The sequence below is a fragment of the Nelumbo nucifera genome, chromosome 5 (genome assembly GCF_055504915.1).
Source record: "Nelumbo nucifera cultivar China Antique chromosome 5, China Antique-T2T, whole genome shotgun sequence".
In the NCBI taxonomy this organism is placed as follows: domain Eukaryota; kingdom Viridiplantae; phylum Streptophyta; class Magnoliopsida; order Proteales; family Nelumbonaceae; genus Nelumbo; species Nelumbo nucifera.
In genome coordinates, this window is record NC_142653.1 from 2,181,631 (window position 1) to 2,197,106 (window position 15,476).

Below are 15,476 nucleotides of genomic sequence, written 5' to 3' on the forward strand. Positions count from 1 at the left end.
AACCGGGTTGAGACGATGAATTCTGGCCATCTGATATGAGGGCTCATCTGAGATTCCATCTTGGTGCCTTTTCTGTTCATCTGATCTGACTTTGGAATTTCAACGGAGTCATCTGTATGTCTGCATTACAGTTCACTTTTAATGACGAATTGACGATGATACCTAACTCATCAGGACCGTCGAAATTGTCGTGGAGATGTAGGAGTCGAGATAACCCTCTTGTCCTCTGGCATCGGAATGGGGTTCTTCTTTCGTTATTTCTGCTGAAAAATCGGCAGAACAAATGACAGAAAAGAAACATCAGCTTCTCTGCAGATGGGTTCTCTCCTTTCCAACTGCTCATCTTGGTTCTTATTCTTTGTCTTTCTGCAACTCTTGACACTAGTTAATGGCAGAAACCTCTCTAAAGCGTCCTTCACCCCGATCAAACGTGATCTCTACCATTCTAGGTACACCTACGAGGTTTAGCTTCTTTTATTTTCTTTTATTGGTATAGCTTTCCCTTTTTCGGGAGATTGCACCATCTTTTTCCTTTTTCCTCACCTACGTGATGCACTTATGCGTCTGCTTTCTTATAGTGATGAACTTGTAGCGTAATTGAATTGTATTTTTTTCCTTTTCTTGTTAATGTTCACGAGTCGATGGTTGTGACGAATAAAGGCAATAAACAGTTGTTTTCGGCAATCTGTGATTTTGTTTCCAACTTTGGAGAATTGGGAATAATTTTGAAATGGTTCTTGTTCGGTCATCCCTGCAATACTTGCCTTGAGAAATAGGAAATACTGCACTTTGTTCCCTGTTTTAAATAGACAGTAATTGAGATTGAATTTCTTTTTTTTTTTCTCCTTCACCTTTACAGTGATGCTTTGAAAGAGGGAATTAAAGCCCTGGTGCATCGTCACCCGGATAGGCTAACCGTAAGTAGTATTCTTCAGTTTCGCTCTTTTCTTATTATGCATTCATTTAGAATTCAGCTTCTGGCAATGTCAATTCTTTCTTTTTTAAATAGATGGAGACAATTAGGACTGGAAATGAGGGCTACAATGCAGAGATCCTGGTAGTTACTTATGCCCATGGCAGGAGGAAGATCGACGACAGTTCAAACATTCGTATCCTTCTTGTAAGTCTTCCAGGATAGCTGTTTATGTTGAATTAGTATTTACTGCTTGAGCATATCGAAATAACCATTTTGGTTTACAACCATAAATTCGTAGTCTCTGTTAGACCTTAGCGCTTTTGAATTGTACAAGAGGGGACGAAAAGAAAAGGATTAGAAATGGGAAAGGCTTTTATTCTCTTTTAGTACTACAGGAAACTCTATGATCCTTACAAAAGAATTTTTCTGAATATGCTATATACATCTAAATGTCCAATAGAATGTCTGAGATTGGCTATGGCTGGTGTTTTTGACAGAGGATTCCTTGTCTTCCAGAGTTTCGGTCAGCACGGAAGGGAGCTAATTACCTCCGAAGTTGCACTGCGGCTCCTGTCCATTTTAGGTGAGGAGTACCCAATCCCCAAGATGGGTCCAACATCCTTAAACAGTACACTGGAGAGGCTTGTCATAAAGGTAGTTGTCTATTCTAAAATTTGAACGCGGTTCTTTTGAGAAGTAATGAAGTATTAATGTGGGTTAATTTTGCCTATGATTACTAACTAAATCATTTACTAGAACTTTGTAGATTGAATTCTTCAATACAAACAGCTAGTCTTATAAGTTGGTCCGGTGGCCAATATATGATCTTGTTCTCTAACGTGTGTGAGTCAAGACAGATTGGACCAGGTTATAACCCAAACTTTAATCCAATGTTGCCTTTTCAGATTTTACCTACAGGAAATATGCTTAGCCATCTGCCTTTGAAGAAGGACCAGAACCATATATCATAATATAGTGTAATGTAAGTTGGATATGGAGCCAAATATATAATGTTTTCTTTAATGTTTATGACTAAATACCGAGTCGAGTCAGGTTATAAATTACAAGTTTCAGCCAGACCAAAAATTTTGGCCCCTGATTGGAGCAGTCACCAATGTCACCATTTCAGCTTTACTCTCTGAAAGTATGTTTATCCATCTGCCTTCTGAGAATGATCATTGTATGTTGTAAATTATAATCTTCTTAAATAAGGTTTCAGTACTCTATGTACCATTGAAGAAGGTGGAAATGAACAAATACAAACAGTAAAAATCTGACAGCACCAGATACTTTACTAAATAAAATTCTTTACAAAACATCCCCTGGCTCAGGAGTTCCCCATCCCAAAGTTTCCTCTGTATCTGTTCTAGGTAGAGAGTCTGTGAAACAGTTAACAGCCCTATGACCAACTTAAAACAAATTCAGGATTCAGGCTATTTGCTAGTGCTTATGCTTCTCTAACTAGAAACTTGAACCCCAACTCACCTTGAATGACAGCTAAAATATCTGCATTTAAAAGTTACCAAAACCTATAGCCCCCAGGGATCTGAGTGAACATTCTCCCTATTATCATTAGCAGCGCCCCTATCTGCAAGTGCCAGGGTTGCCTAGACTGCAACAATCAAAATCTAATTTCATTCTATCTATTTTTGGATCACTTCATTTTAACATTACTTGCTGAAAAAATAAATAAATAAATGCAATGCCCTCCCATCCCCTCAATAGGTCATCCATTGTGATTCCCTTGAATTGTTCACATGTCAATTATCAAAGCTCAATGTGCAATTCTCACAATGACTAAATCTATTAAAGAATGAATGTTTTGCTCCTTATTCTCAATTTTTTATTTTCACAAAATAAATCCCCCATACAGTGCCACAAAATTTCATGCCTTTCATCTTACAAGGAACCAGGTTTCCATGAAAGTGATTTCATACCTGAGATGCAAACAGACGAGACAATGAAGGGATTGGTGCTCTCCCTATTCTTGAGATAGAGAATGCACACATGATAGGATAAGCACCAAATCTTTTTATCATTATTATTTTTTTTTGTGTGTGTTGTGTCTTTTGATTGGTGGATAAGCACCAAATCTTCCAGTTCCCAACAAAATAACTTGTCTTTAGAGAAGTGCCTTTCCAAATGACATTTACAAGAAAATGTTGGTGTGAGTGGTTTCATACAATGCCTTGAAAAAAGAAACACAAGAAAAGGAACTTGGGTTTTGGAACCAAACTCCTCTCATCTACTCCCAATAGACAAAGAAACACATGTTTCAAATCTTCCGATAGGTTCACAATTTCTTGAGTTTTAAATCTTATGATTCACAATTTTTAGTCATGATTCCCAAGGATTTCAATTTGAATTTTATGTCCGAATCATTTTTTGAAAAATCTTACAATTTTTGTTTGAATCTTATTTTTGATTCATAAATCTTACAATTTATACAAGTCTTGCAATTCAAATCAATTCAATTAAGAATTAGTTCTCCACTTTGTCATTTTGTTTTGCTTATATTTAGTTTTGTCAAGGGTGACTTGTTTTAAAGACCTTATTCAAATGATTTGTTTATGTTATTTAAGACCATATTTTGAGTTTATTTTCCATATGTAGGATAAAGAGCCATAGTTTGTGGATTATTTGACTTTCAAATCAAATTTGATTATTATATCATCTTATACTTCTATTGCACAAGTGGTAAATTATATTGTAAGGTAAAAAAAAACACTATTGTGCCATTACAACCTAAAATATAATGAGAATATACCGATGCAAGTAAGCTACAGACTACAGAGTTAATGTCTTCATTTTTTTAACAAGTATTTGACTATTGCAAATGTATATATATATACATTTGGACTTAAGAGAACAAAGTGAGAGCAGAGACCGTCAGTGAGAAGTGGTATCATTATGATTAATGGCGAGAAGCAGTTGCCGGTTAGAGAGACACCAGACTGTTTGGAACAGGTTGTGCTGACTGTTGAGTGATTGCTCTGCTTCTTCATAGTGCCTTAGTTAGTGCCTCTTCTTTTCTGTGTTGAGTGATTGCTTTCTAGAATCCACAACTTTTCGTGTTTGTAGTTTGTACCTATCACAACTAAAATCATTTGGCAATAGTACAAAATTATCATTACTCATTACAAAACTAAACCAACTTTGCATCTTTATGAACCAGACATATTTGCATTTGTACTGAACATTTTTGTAGTTGTACTCTTCTGAAACAGAGCCTTAGGTTCTGTTTGTTTGTAGTGCAAATCATAACCAAATACAAATGTTGCACCCAGTTGAGTTTTGAATCTGTTTGTTTGTTTGTAATTATGATTTGTATTCATTGGCAGTGCAAATTTTGCTTCTCAAAAACGGATGCAAAATTTGCACCACCCTGCCCCTACCTCAATTCTCTCTCATATAAAGTGGGAACCACATCATCTTTCTTCCTACCTCATTCCCAAACAAATAACGGATGCAAATAACCAAATACAAATGTTGCACCCAGTTGAGTTTTGAATCTGTTTGTTTGTTTGTAATTATGATTTGTACTCATTAGCAGTGCAAATTTTGCTTCTCAAAAACGGATGCAAAATTTGCACCACCCTGCCCCTACCTCAATTCTCTCTCATATAAAGTGGGAACCGCATCATCTTGCTTCCTACCTCACTCCCAAACAAATAACCTTCCTCCTAGCCGCATTCTTTTAAATATGAGGAGAGGGTTACATCATTTTACTGCCTATTTTACTTCTCACAAACAAATAGTTAGGGATGAACATGGGCCGGACCAGGCCAGATCGGGTTTTAACAAAGTGTTAACATTAAATAGGGCTGCTGGGGCCCAGCCCAGCCCACACCTCTGGCTTGATTATATATGTCTGGGCCCAAGGATGGGCTGTGCTGGGCTGGCCTGTTAATTATGGTTTTTTAATTTTTTTAAGATAAATAAAAAATAAACTTTATTAGAGAGAAAGGAAAAGGAAATTACAGCAAGGTGATAAGGAATCACCCAGCAATAGCAGACCCAAAAAACAACAGACCCGCCCTAACAAAGCCCCTAAAAACAGAGAAAAAACATACATGCATACCAAAGCACCTTAAGAAACAAACCCATATCCAAATACAAATATCACAACAAAATCACAGAGGTCCCTACCACCAACCCCTAAAACAACTAAAACAGTTTTTTTTTTAATTAGCATTTTAATTTAATATTTATATACAATTATACATAATACATGCCATATATATGAAATATTATACCATACCTATAAAAGTTATTATACCATTATAAAATATTTAACTTTTTACCATATATATGTATAACTTCCAGGCCAGGCCAGACCGTCTAGGTCTAAGGTTTGCTTGGCCTAGAGAAGAAATGCTTGAAGGAACTCACATCCCCGGTTCTCTAATATGTTTTTCAATATGTCAGGTTGTGCCAATGGAAAATCTGAATGGTCGCAAACTTGTTGAAGCTGGAGATCTCTGTGAGAGGAGAAATGGTCATACAATTCATTGTATTGTTTTTTAATATCATGTGCTTGCTTTTCTATTTATAGGAATGCTTAAGTTTCTATTATTTGTTAGGAAGGGGAGTAGATCTCAACCGAAATTGGAGTGTAGACTGGGGAAAAAAAGAGAAGGTGTGCTTTGCCTTATCGTGTTTATTTTTGAGCACCGAAACCTAGTTTCTTTTTACCTATATCAGGGCTGTTAATTCTTGTTGTTTGTTGGATGTTTCTCCCTCATTTGGGATTCTATTCTTCTGGTCCAATATAGTAATGATATTTTGTTCTGTAGTACTAAGATTCTTTGTTCTATGTTTTTTCCTCTAACTGTAGGACTATGATCCATATGAGGAAAATCCAGGAACAGCTCCTTTTAGCGAACCTGAAACTCAAATAATGCAGAAACTCTCAGCATCATTTGATCCACATATATGGGTTAATGTGCACTCTGGAATGGAAGTAAGTCATGCCTCTTTTCCATGATTCCTTGTTGTTGAGTTCCTTATCCCCCACTGAATTTTGATCCATTTTCACTGTTGTAGTCTAATATGCATATGGTGCACATGCAAGAAGTGATCTAGTCATCCAAATTACCCTTTTCCTTTACATTTAATATTTGTTTTCTAGCCTATATATCCATTCAACACAAAATAAATTCATTGATCAAATGGTTAGGATCACAATTTGGGTCAATTCAACCCTAAGGTCCACACTTCACATGCACAAGAAGTAGATAGACCAACATCGTTACCTGCCCTTGTCTAAAAGGATGTGGGAACCCTTGCCTTTTAACACCACAACCAAGCATTGTTGTGGTGCATTGCTTCCAAGGACTACCCTTGCCCACTTGACACTACACTCAAGTTAAGGTGTGGCTAGGGGTGGATTCGAGCTGAGCCAAGCCGAATACTTGGCTATTCGAGTTCGGCTCATCGAAATAATCATAGGTTCGAGCTAGAGACTTGAGCTTGAGCTTGGCTCGGTTCAAAGCTCGCAAGTTCAAGCTTGACTCGGCTCGAGCTTGAGTACAAGCCAAGTTTTTTCTAAAAAATAAAAATTATACATATAAAAATGTTTTTTATTTTACATACAACAAAATAAGAATTATAAAAATTATTTACTATTATACATAAAAAATAAAAATATTATTATATATAATAAAATTTTATTATTTTATATATATTTATATGTATATAATGAAAAATTATTTATTTATTTTACTAGGCTCGTGAGCCTTACGAGTCGAGCTTCACTAGGCTCTAGCTCGGCTCAACTAGCAAACGAGACTATGTATCAGGCTCGAGCTATGCTCAAAGCTCAATTTAAACCGAGCCTAGCTGAGCTTTTCATGAGTTGAGCTCGAATAGCTCGTGAGAAGCTCAGTTCGTGGCCACCCCTAGGTGTGGCTTTCACCTCTATGGATGCCCTAGGATGAGCACAAAAAGACAAATCAGGATGCATAACCATGAGAGTTTGGCAAAAGTTTTAGTGCCAGCTTCCAGTCTGACACAATCCTCCTCCTTTATCTGGGCTTGAGATCGGCGGTGTGAGACAAATTCACACTATTGGAGTTGTGGAAAAATAAATATATTTTATCGTTTGTCCTTCATGTCCCCAAACTTAATACCAATCTTTTATCTGTGGCAACATTAGCATTCTTAGGCTTTCCTGTCTGACTATTCTTCTTAAAATTGTTGCTATTCTTGTTATTCCTAAACCTGTCCGGGAGAAGATTTGGATGAAGCTTCCAGCAAGTGTTCTTAGTATGCCTCGGTTTCTTGCAGTATTCACATATCACCTCTTTCTTCTCAATCGGACCCTTCAGCTTTATTCCAGCATGTACAAAGTGTTCTGTAGGTAGACTGTAACTAAACATGTCTTCTACTTTCTTCACTGCTTACCATAGCATATGCCTGGACATGAGTAACCTCATCCTTGGTCAAGAATATTTTGCCTAGTAATGTCGAACTCAAGGTTGAGTCCTGTAAGAAACTCAAACACCCTGTTTCGTTCCACCAGTTTCCTAAAAGTCTCTACATCCTTAGTACTCTCCCATACAACTATCTCCATAACATCAATTTCCTACCATAATGTGATTTCAGCATAGAGTAGTAGATTTCTACACTCTTCTCCTCTATCTTAGATTTTTCACATCACTCTTCAGCTTATAGGCTCTTGCTACATTCAACTTCTGTGAATAGGTTTCCGTAACATTGTCCTAGATCTCCTTGGTTGAAAACATCCAAAGATAATGCATAGAGTTAACCAACGATCTGATTACTATGTAGTTCTCGTGCATCCATTTCTCATATGTAGGGTCCGTCTCTGTAAGTTTCACCTTACTGCCTGTGAGATACCCTAATTTACCTCTACTACAAACATAAATCCGTATAGACTGTGCCCAAGCTAGGTAATTGATTCTATCTAACTTAATTGTGGTCACTCTAGTCAAAAAGGAATCTACTGAGCCAAGCCCGGATACTGGCATCTGCTTGTACTCACTTCCAGATTGCTCCATTGATCAAATGAAAATCAAAAAACTAGATTTTCAGACTTTATAAACTTAATTGAGGTCAAAACAGTACCCGAATACTTGACAACTAGGGTTTCGCTGCACTCGGCTGTCGAGGAGGGAGAGAGAAGAGGCAGCCCCTCCTAGGCTCCTACCAAAGCTTCCCAACCTCCTTCAAGTTTTAACCACACACTTCTAGGAGTCAAAATACACCTCCCAAGCATTGAGCGCCACACCAAAAGCTTCTCCTTGACCTATAACTTCAAAGCTCTCCAGTCGGCTAGGGTTTGTGGTAGAAAAAATACAGCATCACTTTTTGGCAGTTTTCGGCCGGACTTCAACTCTCCAAACCCTCTACCAACTAGGCAAAAGATCCTCTGATCTATAGGGAACTTGTCTCTCCATACACTCTCCTAATCGAAGGGTGTATGAGAAAAGAGAAAACAAAAAAACAAAAAAAAAAAAGAGAAGGGAAAATCTGTTCTGATATCAAGAAGTAAATCAGTCCTCTAAAACTGATATAAACTTGATTAAAAATAGAGAAGAAAGTGGAAGACAGCAAAACAGAAGAAGAAGATGGAGAAAAGAAGAGGAAGAAGAAGAAGAGTTCGATAATCTTCTCTCTCCCCTCACTAATCCTTTTGTTAATCTTCATTTTCTATGTTAATTACAAGTATGCCTTTAAGTGGGAGGCCAGCTAAGCAAGAACTTAAAATAAACTTATAAAAAGAAGTAACAGGCCCATTAACAAACAAATAAATAACACACTACATAAATAAAAGAATAGATACTAGGGCCTATTAGGCCCTGTCTCTCTACACTACCAGATATGTATAAGAGATATACATGTATACGTAGTATGGGCAGCCCAGTGCATGATGCTCCCACCAATGTGGGATCTGGGGAGGATGGACAGATGTACGCAGCCTTACCCTTGCACATACAGAGAGTTCCAAGATTGAACCCTGGTCACCCAGGTCACAATGGAGCAACCCAACTGTTGTGCAAAGGCCCTTCATGTATATGCTAGTGCAAAGTCTACAATATATTGGACAGGTCAACCTATGGTTGAACAAGTGACTGAGAAGTAGCTTCCTTTCTGAGTTGACCTCCAGGTTGGTTTTCCTTAATAAAGGTTAATGGTAAGGTCCAACTTTTGCTGTTTGCTTTATGGGTGGTAAGCCGGGTCAAACTGCCAGTTCACGGTTTTGTTATCATTGGTCAAACAATTAAGTTACTGGCTAAGCTGAAGCCAAATTTTATTTGTTTATGCTAAAGTACACAGGTCAAGTTATTTAAAAAATCATTAAAATAGGTAAGGATTTAAAAAAAAAAAAGTGTTTTTGCATTGTAGTTTATCAGTGCTTTTAGTTCTGATGTATTTTTTTAAGCTGACTTTTGTCTGAACCAACTAGCAAATGAGTTGTACTTTAAATTTGATATTCACTGTGCGGACACCTTTTAGATTAGTGATTTTGTTACAAGATTATTCTGAATGTAATCTGTTGCCTACAGTATTCTCTGCTTCTATTATCTCCCATTTGTTTTCCTTGCATATTCCCTTTTCTTGTTTCTTTCCTGATTCTTGTCCTTGGAATTAACCATTTTCTTACCTTATTTCATTTACTCAGGCTCTATTCATGCCATATGACCACAAGAACACGACACCAAATGGTTTGGCATCACACATAATGAAGTCAATGCTTGAAGAATTGAACCATCTTCACTGCCTAGACAGATGCTTGGTTGGGTCAGGGGGAGGCTCCGTCGGGTTTGTACTAGATCATAATGTGAATGAAAGAAGATCATGAAACAATTTCCAGTCACTAAATTATAGCTAATATTTACATTGAACTAAGCAACCCTTGTACTAAAAATGCTCATGATTCAAATCAACCACCCTGAAGATAATCATCTTCTGGCATTTTCTCAACAGTTTTTGGCTTTAAAAATAAAATCGCATTCTTAGCTGCTTGTTGACATTTTTTTCAGATGGTATTTTTTGGCTTACTAATGTCTTTTTTCGTTTTTATTTTAATGACTTGTAAACTCACATATAACTTATAAGGGAAAGGGAAAAACATAGTGGTATTGCAGGAGTTACCAGCTTAATGGTGTCTGGTTTCAATATCAAAGATTGCACAATTAATGATGTATGAACTATGAATCAGAAGTTCAAATTTGTCCCCAGTTCACATTGTATAGTGGGCAACAGTTGGGTGTGGGCTATGAATTCAGAAAATGCTTAGTTATAACCTCGCATGTAGTGTACCATGAAAGTGAGACAGAAGAGGAAGAATTATGTGGAGGTGTGCAAGAGCAGCACTGATCTGGTCCGTGTGGGAATAAAGGAATAACAGAATTTTCCAAGAGAAGGAGAGAAGCCCAGAAGAGATGGACTGCATTCTAAATAGGGTGATCTTGTGGCTAAAATCACTGGACCTATTCCATCAATTCTCATTTAATGATATTTGGAGGAACTGGTTAGCAGTGGCTAATTGTTCATCCATAAAGACTAAAGTGAGTATGGCTTGGGAACCCACTCCTGAAAGATTCTTGAAGCTGAATTTCGGCGGAAGTAGTCTTGATAATCCAGGTCCGTCAGGGGTGGGAGGGGTACTGAGGAATGAGAATGAGAATGTGGTTCTTATTTTCTCAGGACCCATAGGAGTTGGAAACTCTACTAGGGCGGAACTTGCTGCCGCTATCCAGGGAATACAGTTAGCAGTGCAGATAGGTGTGGAACAGTTGATAATAGAAGGGGACTCCAAGGTGGTAGTGAGCTGGCTACAAAATCCGGACTCTATAGTGTGGTATTTTAAGAATGAAATTAAAAAAATCAACTGCCTAACAAGAAGCTTGACAGTGAGAATACAATGGGTGGGGAGCAAACTCTATGGCTGATGGTCTTGCAAAGCAAGGGGTAAATAGGGAAAGTTTGTATTGGGCTCAATTGTAGACTGAATCTGTTTTGTATCTTTTGTCTTTCTTCCTACTGTTAGGAGAGGATGCAGCTCGTGCCTCTCCACGGGAAGCTTGTAATTGCATTAGTTTTTATTATTGAAATTTATCCTTATTTATCAAAAAGAAACATGAAAGTGAGACTATATAAATATTTTTTAACAAACATGATAATTCTATTACTTTGGCATTTGATCCATAATAATTTGCTAATTGAGAAAATTCCCTACATAATTTCAGGTACCTAGCACATGGGACTGCTACAGATTACATGTATGACATTGTCAAGGCACCAATGGCTTTCACTTTTGAGGTGAGTAAACTACATCTTACCATTGGTCACTTGTGAGGTCCTTATTTACTTGTTTTGTCTTACAGATCTATGGCGATGAAGAGGCCTCCTCAAAGGACTGCTTTAGAATGTTCAATCCTATTGATCTGGCCACATTCAATGTAGGTTATTTACATTTAAAACAGTTAGTACTTTTAATTTAGCTATATGACAGTCTCTTCACACTTTTTTTTTGGGTTTCAGAGAGTTCTAAACGACTGGTGTTCAGTATTCTTGACATTATTTGAGACTGGACCCCGCCGGCTGGATGAAATCCATTCAAAGGTTTCTCTCCCTGATTTGGAGAAGCTGATATCTATAGATGAGTACTTAGATGGATACTTGATGGGGAGGAAGAGTAGGTATGGAAAACAGACAGAGGTGCTTGATTTTGGGATGCAGGAGATAAGAACATATTTTAGGCTCTTTCTTTTATCATCAGTGCTTTTAATGTTCATGTTCTGTTCTAGAATTTCAAAGAGCAAAGGTAGCAGCAGACCAATGGTATCAGCCTTACCTGTCTGAATCTGTTTTCTGCTGATTCAACAAAGAAAAGAGAGGTGAAAGGAAAAAACAAAAGATGTAAGGTATTAATTTATGGTCATCATTCTTAGGGGAGGATTTTTGTGTGTAGAAAATGATTTTGTAACTTACACGACTATACAAAATTTCAGTGTAAAAGCAATTATTTACCACAATGAAAAATATCCTGATATTTTTTGGGTTTAAAAGCATTGCACCGTCTACGATTTCTTAATATTCATTATCACCTTGGATCATCCTACATTCAATCTGCGCAGAATTTTGGGAGATTTACTTTCAAAGTGATGCACTGGTGAGAAGCGTTGGTTCAATTGAAAAGGATAAACAAGGTGGTACTGCCAAAAAAAACGCCAGGTAAAAGTGCTTCATGGCTTCATTCAAGTCAGAGAAATCTCTTTTGTATTTTGCACGTGTTTATGGTGCATGTGGTGGAAATGTAACCAGTAATCTTCATTATTATCACCACCATCTAAGCTTTGTTCCAACTGTACCGGATGGCTACATGAATCTTGTTTCTCCCTTCCGTTCTGTTCACTTTCATGTCCTTCGTTAAATTATAGACACTTCTAATCATTTCTTGTTAGTCTATGATCATTCTGATCTTTCGCCAACTCATTCTGCCCCCAATCAACGTATCACCTGTTACAGGTCTTCTCCGCAGTCCGCACACAGCCCAACCTAGTCTTCTTTCTGTCGTTTTATTACCTATTTAGATGAATTGACTGGAGATTCTGTCCTCTACAATTTTTCCACTCATTCAATCCATTGCTGATGAGAAATGAGGAAAAGATGGGCCATTGCTAGGTTTTTTTTTTTGGATAAAGGCTTAGATTCAATCAATATCCATCTTTCGACAACATTTTAGTAGGTAACCAATCCCCCAGTACCCGTACCTCCCCCCCAATTAGCCACAGTATTTGATCCCAACTCCCAAGCCTGTGCTACAACCAGCGAGAGAAGTTAGCAACTATTAATTAAAATTTACAGATATCTTAAATTCCTCTTATTTGCCTACCCCCGATACTTTAAACCATGCCTGGGACTGGAGATTCAAATAGTAGTCTTTTCCTTTTGTTCCTTTCTTCTTCGAGGCTTATATGTAAGCGAGAATCAAGAGCACTTTATTCACTCCATTCCACGTTTACAGTCAACCTAAATCTTTCCGGGCTCCGTCTCATTGGTCAAACCGAAGTAGTCAATTTATTTGCGTAATTTCATGATGCCATAAAAACCCAGGTCATTTCCATAGTCTCATAAAACCAGTGGTATGTGGGCGAGAATAGGGTATGATTTCCGGTTCAATTTTCATTTGGGATTGCTTTTAGATTTTATTTTGGGGTAAATTTTTTAAATTACCCTTATGATTTGTCTAATTTTAGGGTAAATCAGAAGAGCTTGCTTGCAAATTCTTGTTTGGCCTCCCCATCTATTGAAGAGTCGGCATGATATGCTGACGGCCTGATGCTCACAGTTTGCCAATTTTTTTTGGCTTCCGATGTTATGGTTGTTGTTCTGCAATTGGGCTTGAGAGGATTTTTGGTTGTCAGCAGCGAGATGAGATGATGGAGAAGATTTTTGGTTGATCAAAACAGACCACTGTTTCTTGGAAACTACAGGCACAATAAGTAGATCGATGAAGACCCGTTTGAATTTGGAATACAAGCATCCAGAGTCCGGCGAGATTCCAATCGAAAACAGCTCAAATGGCTGGAAAATCATTGGTCGCATGTGCATGAAATAAAAAATGAAGAATGGGAACTAAGAGAGGTTACAGAGCGAAATCGATGAACTGCTCCATACAGTTTTTCGTTAAATCCGCACAGTGAATAGGCGTACCTTCCCACGGTCACCCACTTCAATCGCCCTCTCCTAGAGCGTCATCAAAAGTCACGCTTTCAAGCCTTCATCTCAGACCTCCCCCTCTGCCTCGGGTCTCTCTCTCCTTTCTCCGTTCTCAGACCTCCTCCTCCGCCTGTCTCTATCTCTCTCCCGACCTCCGCTCTCTGGTCTCTCTCAACCTCCGTTCTCAGACCTTCTCTCCGGTCTTTCAGTAAAGGGTAAATTTCTTAAAACTATTCTTATGATTTAGTTAATTGAGTAAGTGTACCCTAAAATTGATTAAGTGTATATTTAGTGTTTATAATAATTGACTAAATGTATCCTCAATCATTAAATATGAACGGAAAAGTTAAATACCCATTTTACCCTTATGTGAAAGTATATTTTTGTCCCTGATTTAATTAACTCCTCTCAGACACTCACCCCATCTGTCGAAAGAGAAGAGGGAGGAGCGCCATCCATCCATAGCGGTCGCTGCAACTGGGGGACAGCTTTCCAACATTTCATGACTTCCCTATGGGCGCCATTTAATGGCTTCCATGTACCATCAGCAGCACCTCTTTCCACCATTTCATTCCCACCTCTTGTTCTTCTTCTTCCACTGAAATCGAAGACAACCCACTGATGTGAACCCCTGTGATCGTTGTGCCAGAAGCGACAGAAACAGGGCCTTCTCTTTAACAGAAGATCTAATCCTAACATCTCCGGCAACAGCGGCAACCACCGGCGGTGAACAGTGGCGGATCTGCCCTTCTCTTTTTTTTCCTGTTCGTTTTGGCCAGACCAAGCAGCAGATCGAGCAGCGGCGGATCTCCCCTGTTTGTCTTGCTGAAGCTCTCCGAAAGCCGGCATATCTGCCAATGCTCTTCACAGCGGCAACCACCGACGGAGAACAGCGGCGGAGCTGCCCTTTTCTTTTCTTTCCTGTGCGTTTTGGCCAAACCAAGCGGCAGATCGAGCATCGGCGGATCTCCCTTGTTTGTCTTGCTGAAGCTCTCCGAAAGCCAGCAAATCCGCCACTGCTCTTCACAACGGCAACCATCGGCAGAGAACAGCGGAGGATCTGCCCTTTTCTTTTTTTTCCTGTGTTATGGCCAGACCAAGCGGCAGATTGAGCAGCGGCGGATCTCCCCTGTTTATCTTGCTGAAGCTCTCCGAAAGCCGGCAGATCCGCCACTGCTCTTCACAGCGGCGGACCTGCCCTTATCTTTTTTTCCCATGCATTTTGGCCAGACCAAGCGGCGGATCTCCGCTGTTCGTCTTGCTGAAGCTCTCAGAAAGCCGGCAGATCTGCCACTGCTCTTCGTCACTTGGTCCGACCAAAACACACAGCAAAGCAACGGCGGAGCTTAATGGCCTTTTCCAACTAAGAATCGACTGAAATTTTGCAGGGGTTCATTCATAAATGTGCGTTCGCTTTTGTCATTTCTTGGTTTCTGATTTCAGAGATGGAGATCCATCATCTAATGGGTTCCACTTTTTCTTCAGCTTTACATTTTAAGCTGCAAAAAAAATTAGCATGCTTGCAAAGCTTCTCTATTCTCTTGCTCGAAGACAACTGAATCAAATCCGTGCAATTGTGATAGAAAACCCTAAACCCCATAAACTAAATCCCCTACTAAGAGCACTCCCCCTCTCCCTCTCGTCTCGTCTGTACAGAATCTTTCTTTTTTTGTGTGTGTGCTTAACTCCCCCTCTTCCTCTTGTCTCGTCTGTATAGAAGCTTTCATTGTTGCTCAGGCGGTGGCCAGTCGGTGCTCTGGCAGACATGGGAGAGGGATAATAAGCTTCGGAAGTCGGGATTAATGATTGTGGGAGGAATTGGGTTTTTAAAAATTTTTAAACGTCATGTGACATCACGTGTTTATGG

The 15,476-nt window shown here is 38.8% G+C and overlaps 1 protein-coding gene across 4 annotated transcripts; it reads left to right on the forward strand.

The window, feature by feature from the left end:
* The first annotated feature begins 154 nt into the window (after window positions 1-154).
* Window positions 155-11,955, forward strand: LOC104603738 (Zn-dependent exopeptidases superfamily protein). Of its 4 annotated transcripts, none has more exons than XM_010267839.3 (11): window positions 162-449; window positions 860-917; window positions 1,010-1,120; window positions 1,433-1,570; window positions 5,345-5,414; window positions 5,500-5,555; window positions 5,754-5,879; window positions 9,564-9,703; window positions 11,134-11,206; window positions 11,272-11,346; window positions 11,429-11,955. In XM_010267839.3, the coding sequence occupies exons 1-11, from the start codon at window positions 316-318 to the stop codon at window positions 11,747-11,749; spliced, it is 1,302 nt and encodes a 433-aa protein (XP_010266141.1). In that variant the 5' UTR covers window positions 162-315; the 3' UTR covers window positions 11,750-11,955. The 4 variants fall into 4 exon arrangements, with proteins under 4 accessions (XP_019054363.1, XP_088743423.1, XP_010266141.1 ...); XM_010267840.2 differs by having other exon boundaries at window positions 223-449; window positions 1,414-1,570; XM_088887297.1 differs by lacking the exons at window positions 5,345-5,414; window positions 5,500-5,555 and having other exon boundaries at window positions 161-449.
* Window positions 11,956-15,476: the final 3,521 nt, after the last annotated feature.

Coding starts and splice junctions, on each gene's coding strand:
- LOC104603738 (XM_010267839.3), top strand. CDS start 316: ATGGGTTCTCTCCTTTCCAACTGCTCATCTTGGTTCTTATTCTTTGTC. Junction 1,571..5,344: donor TGGAGAGGCTTGTCATAAAG/GTAGTTGTCTAT, acceptor TCAATATGTCAG/GTTGTGCCAATGGAAAATCT. Junction 11,207..11,271: donor CAATGGCTTTCACTTTTGAG/GTGAGTAAACTA, acceptor TTTGTCTTACAG/ATCTATGGCGATGAAGAGGC.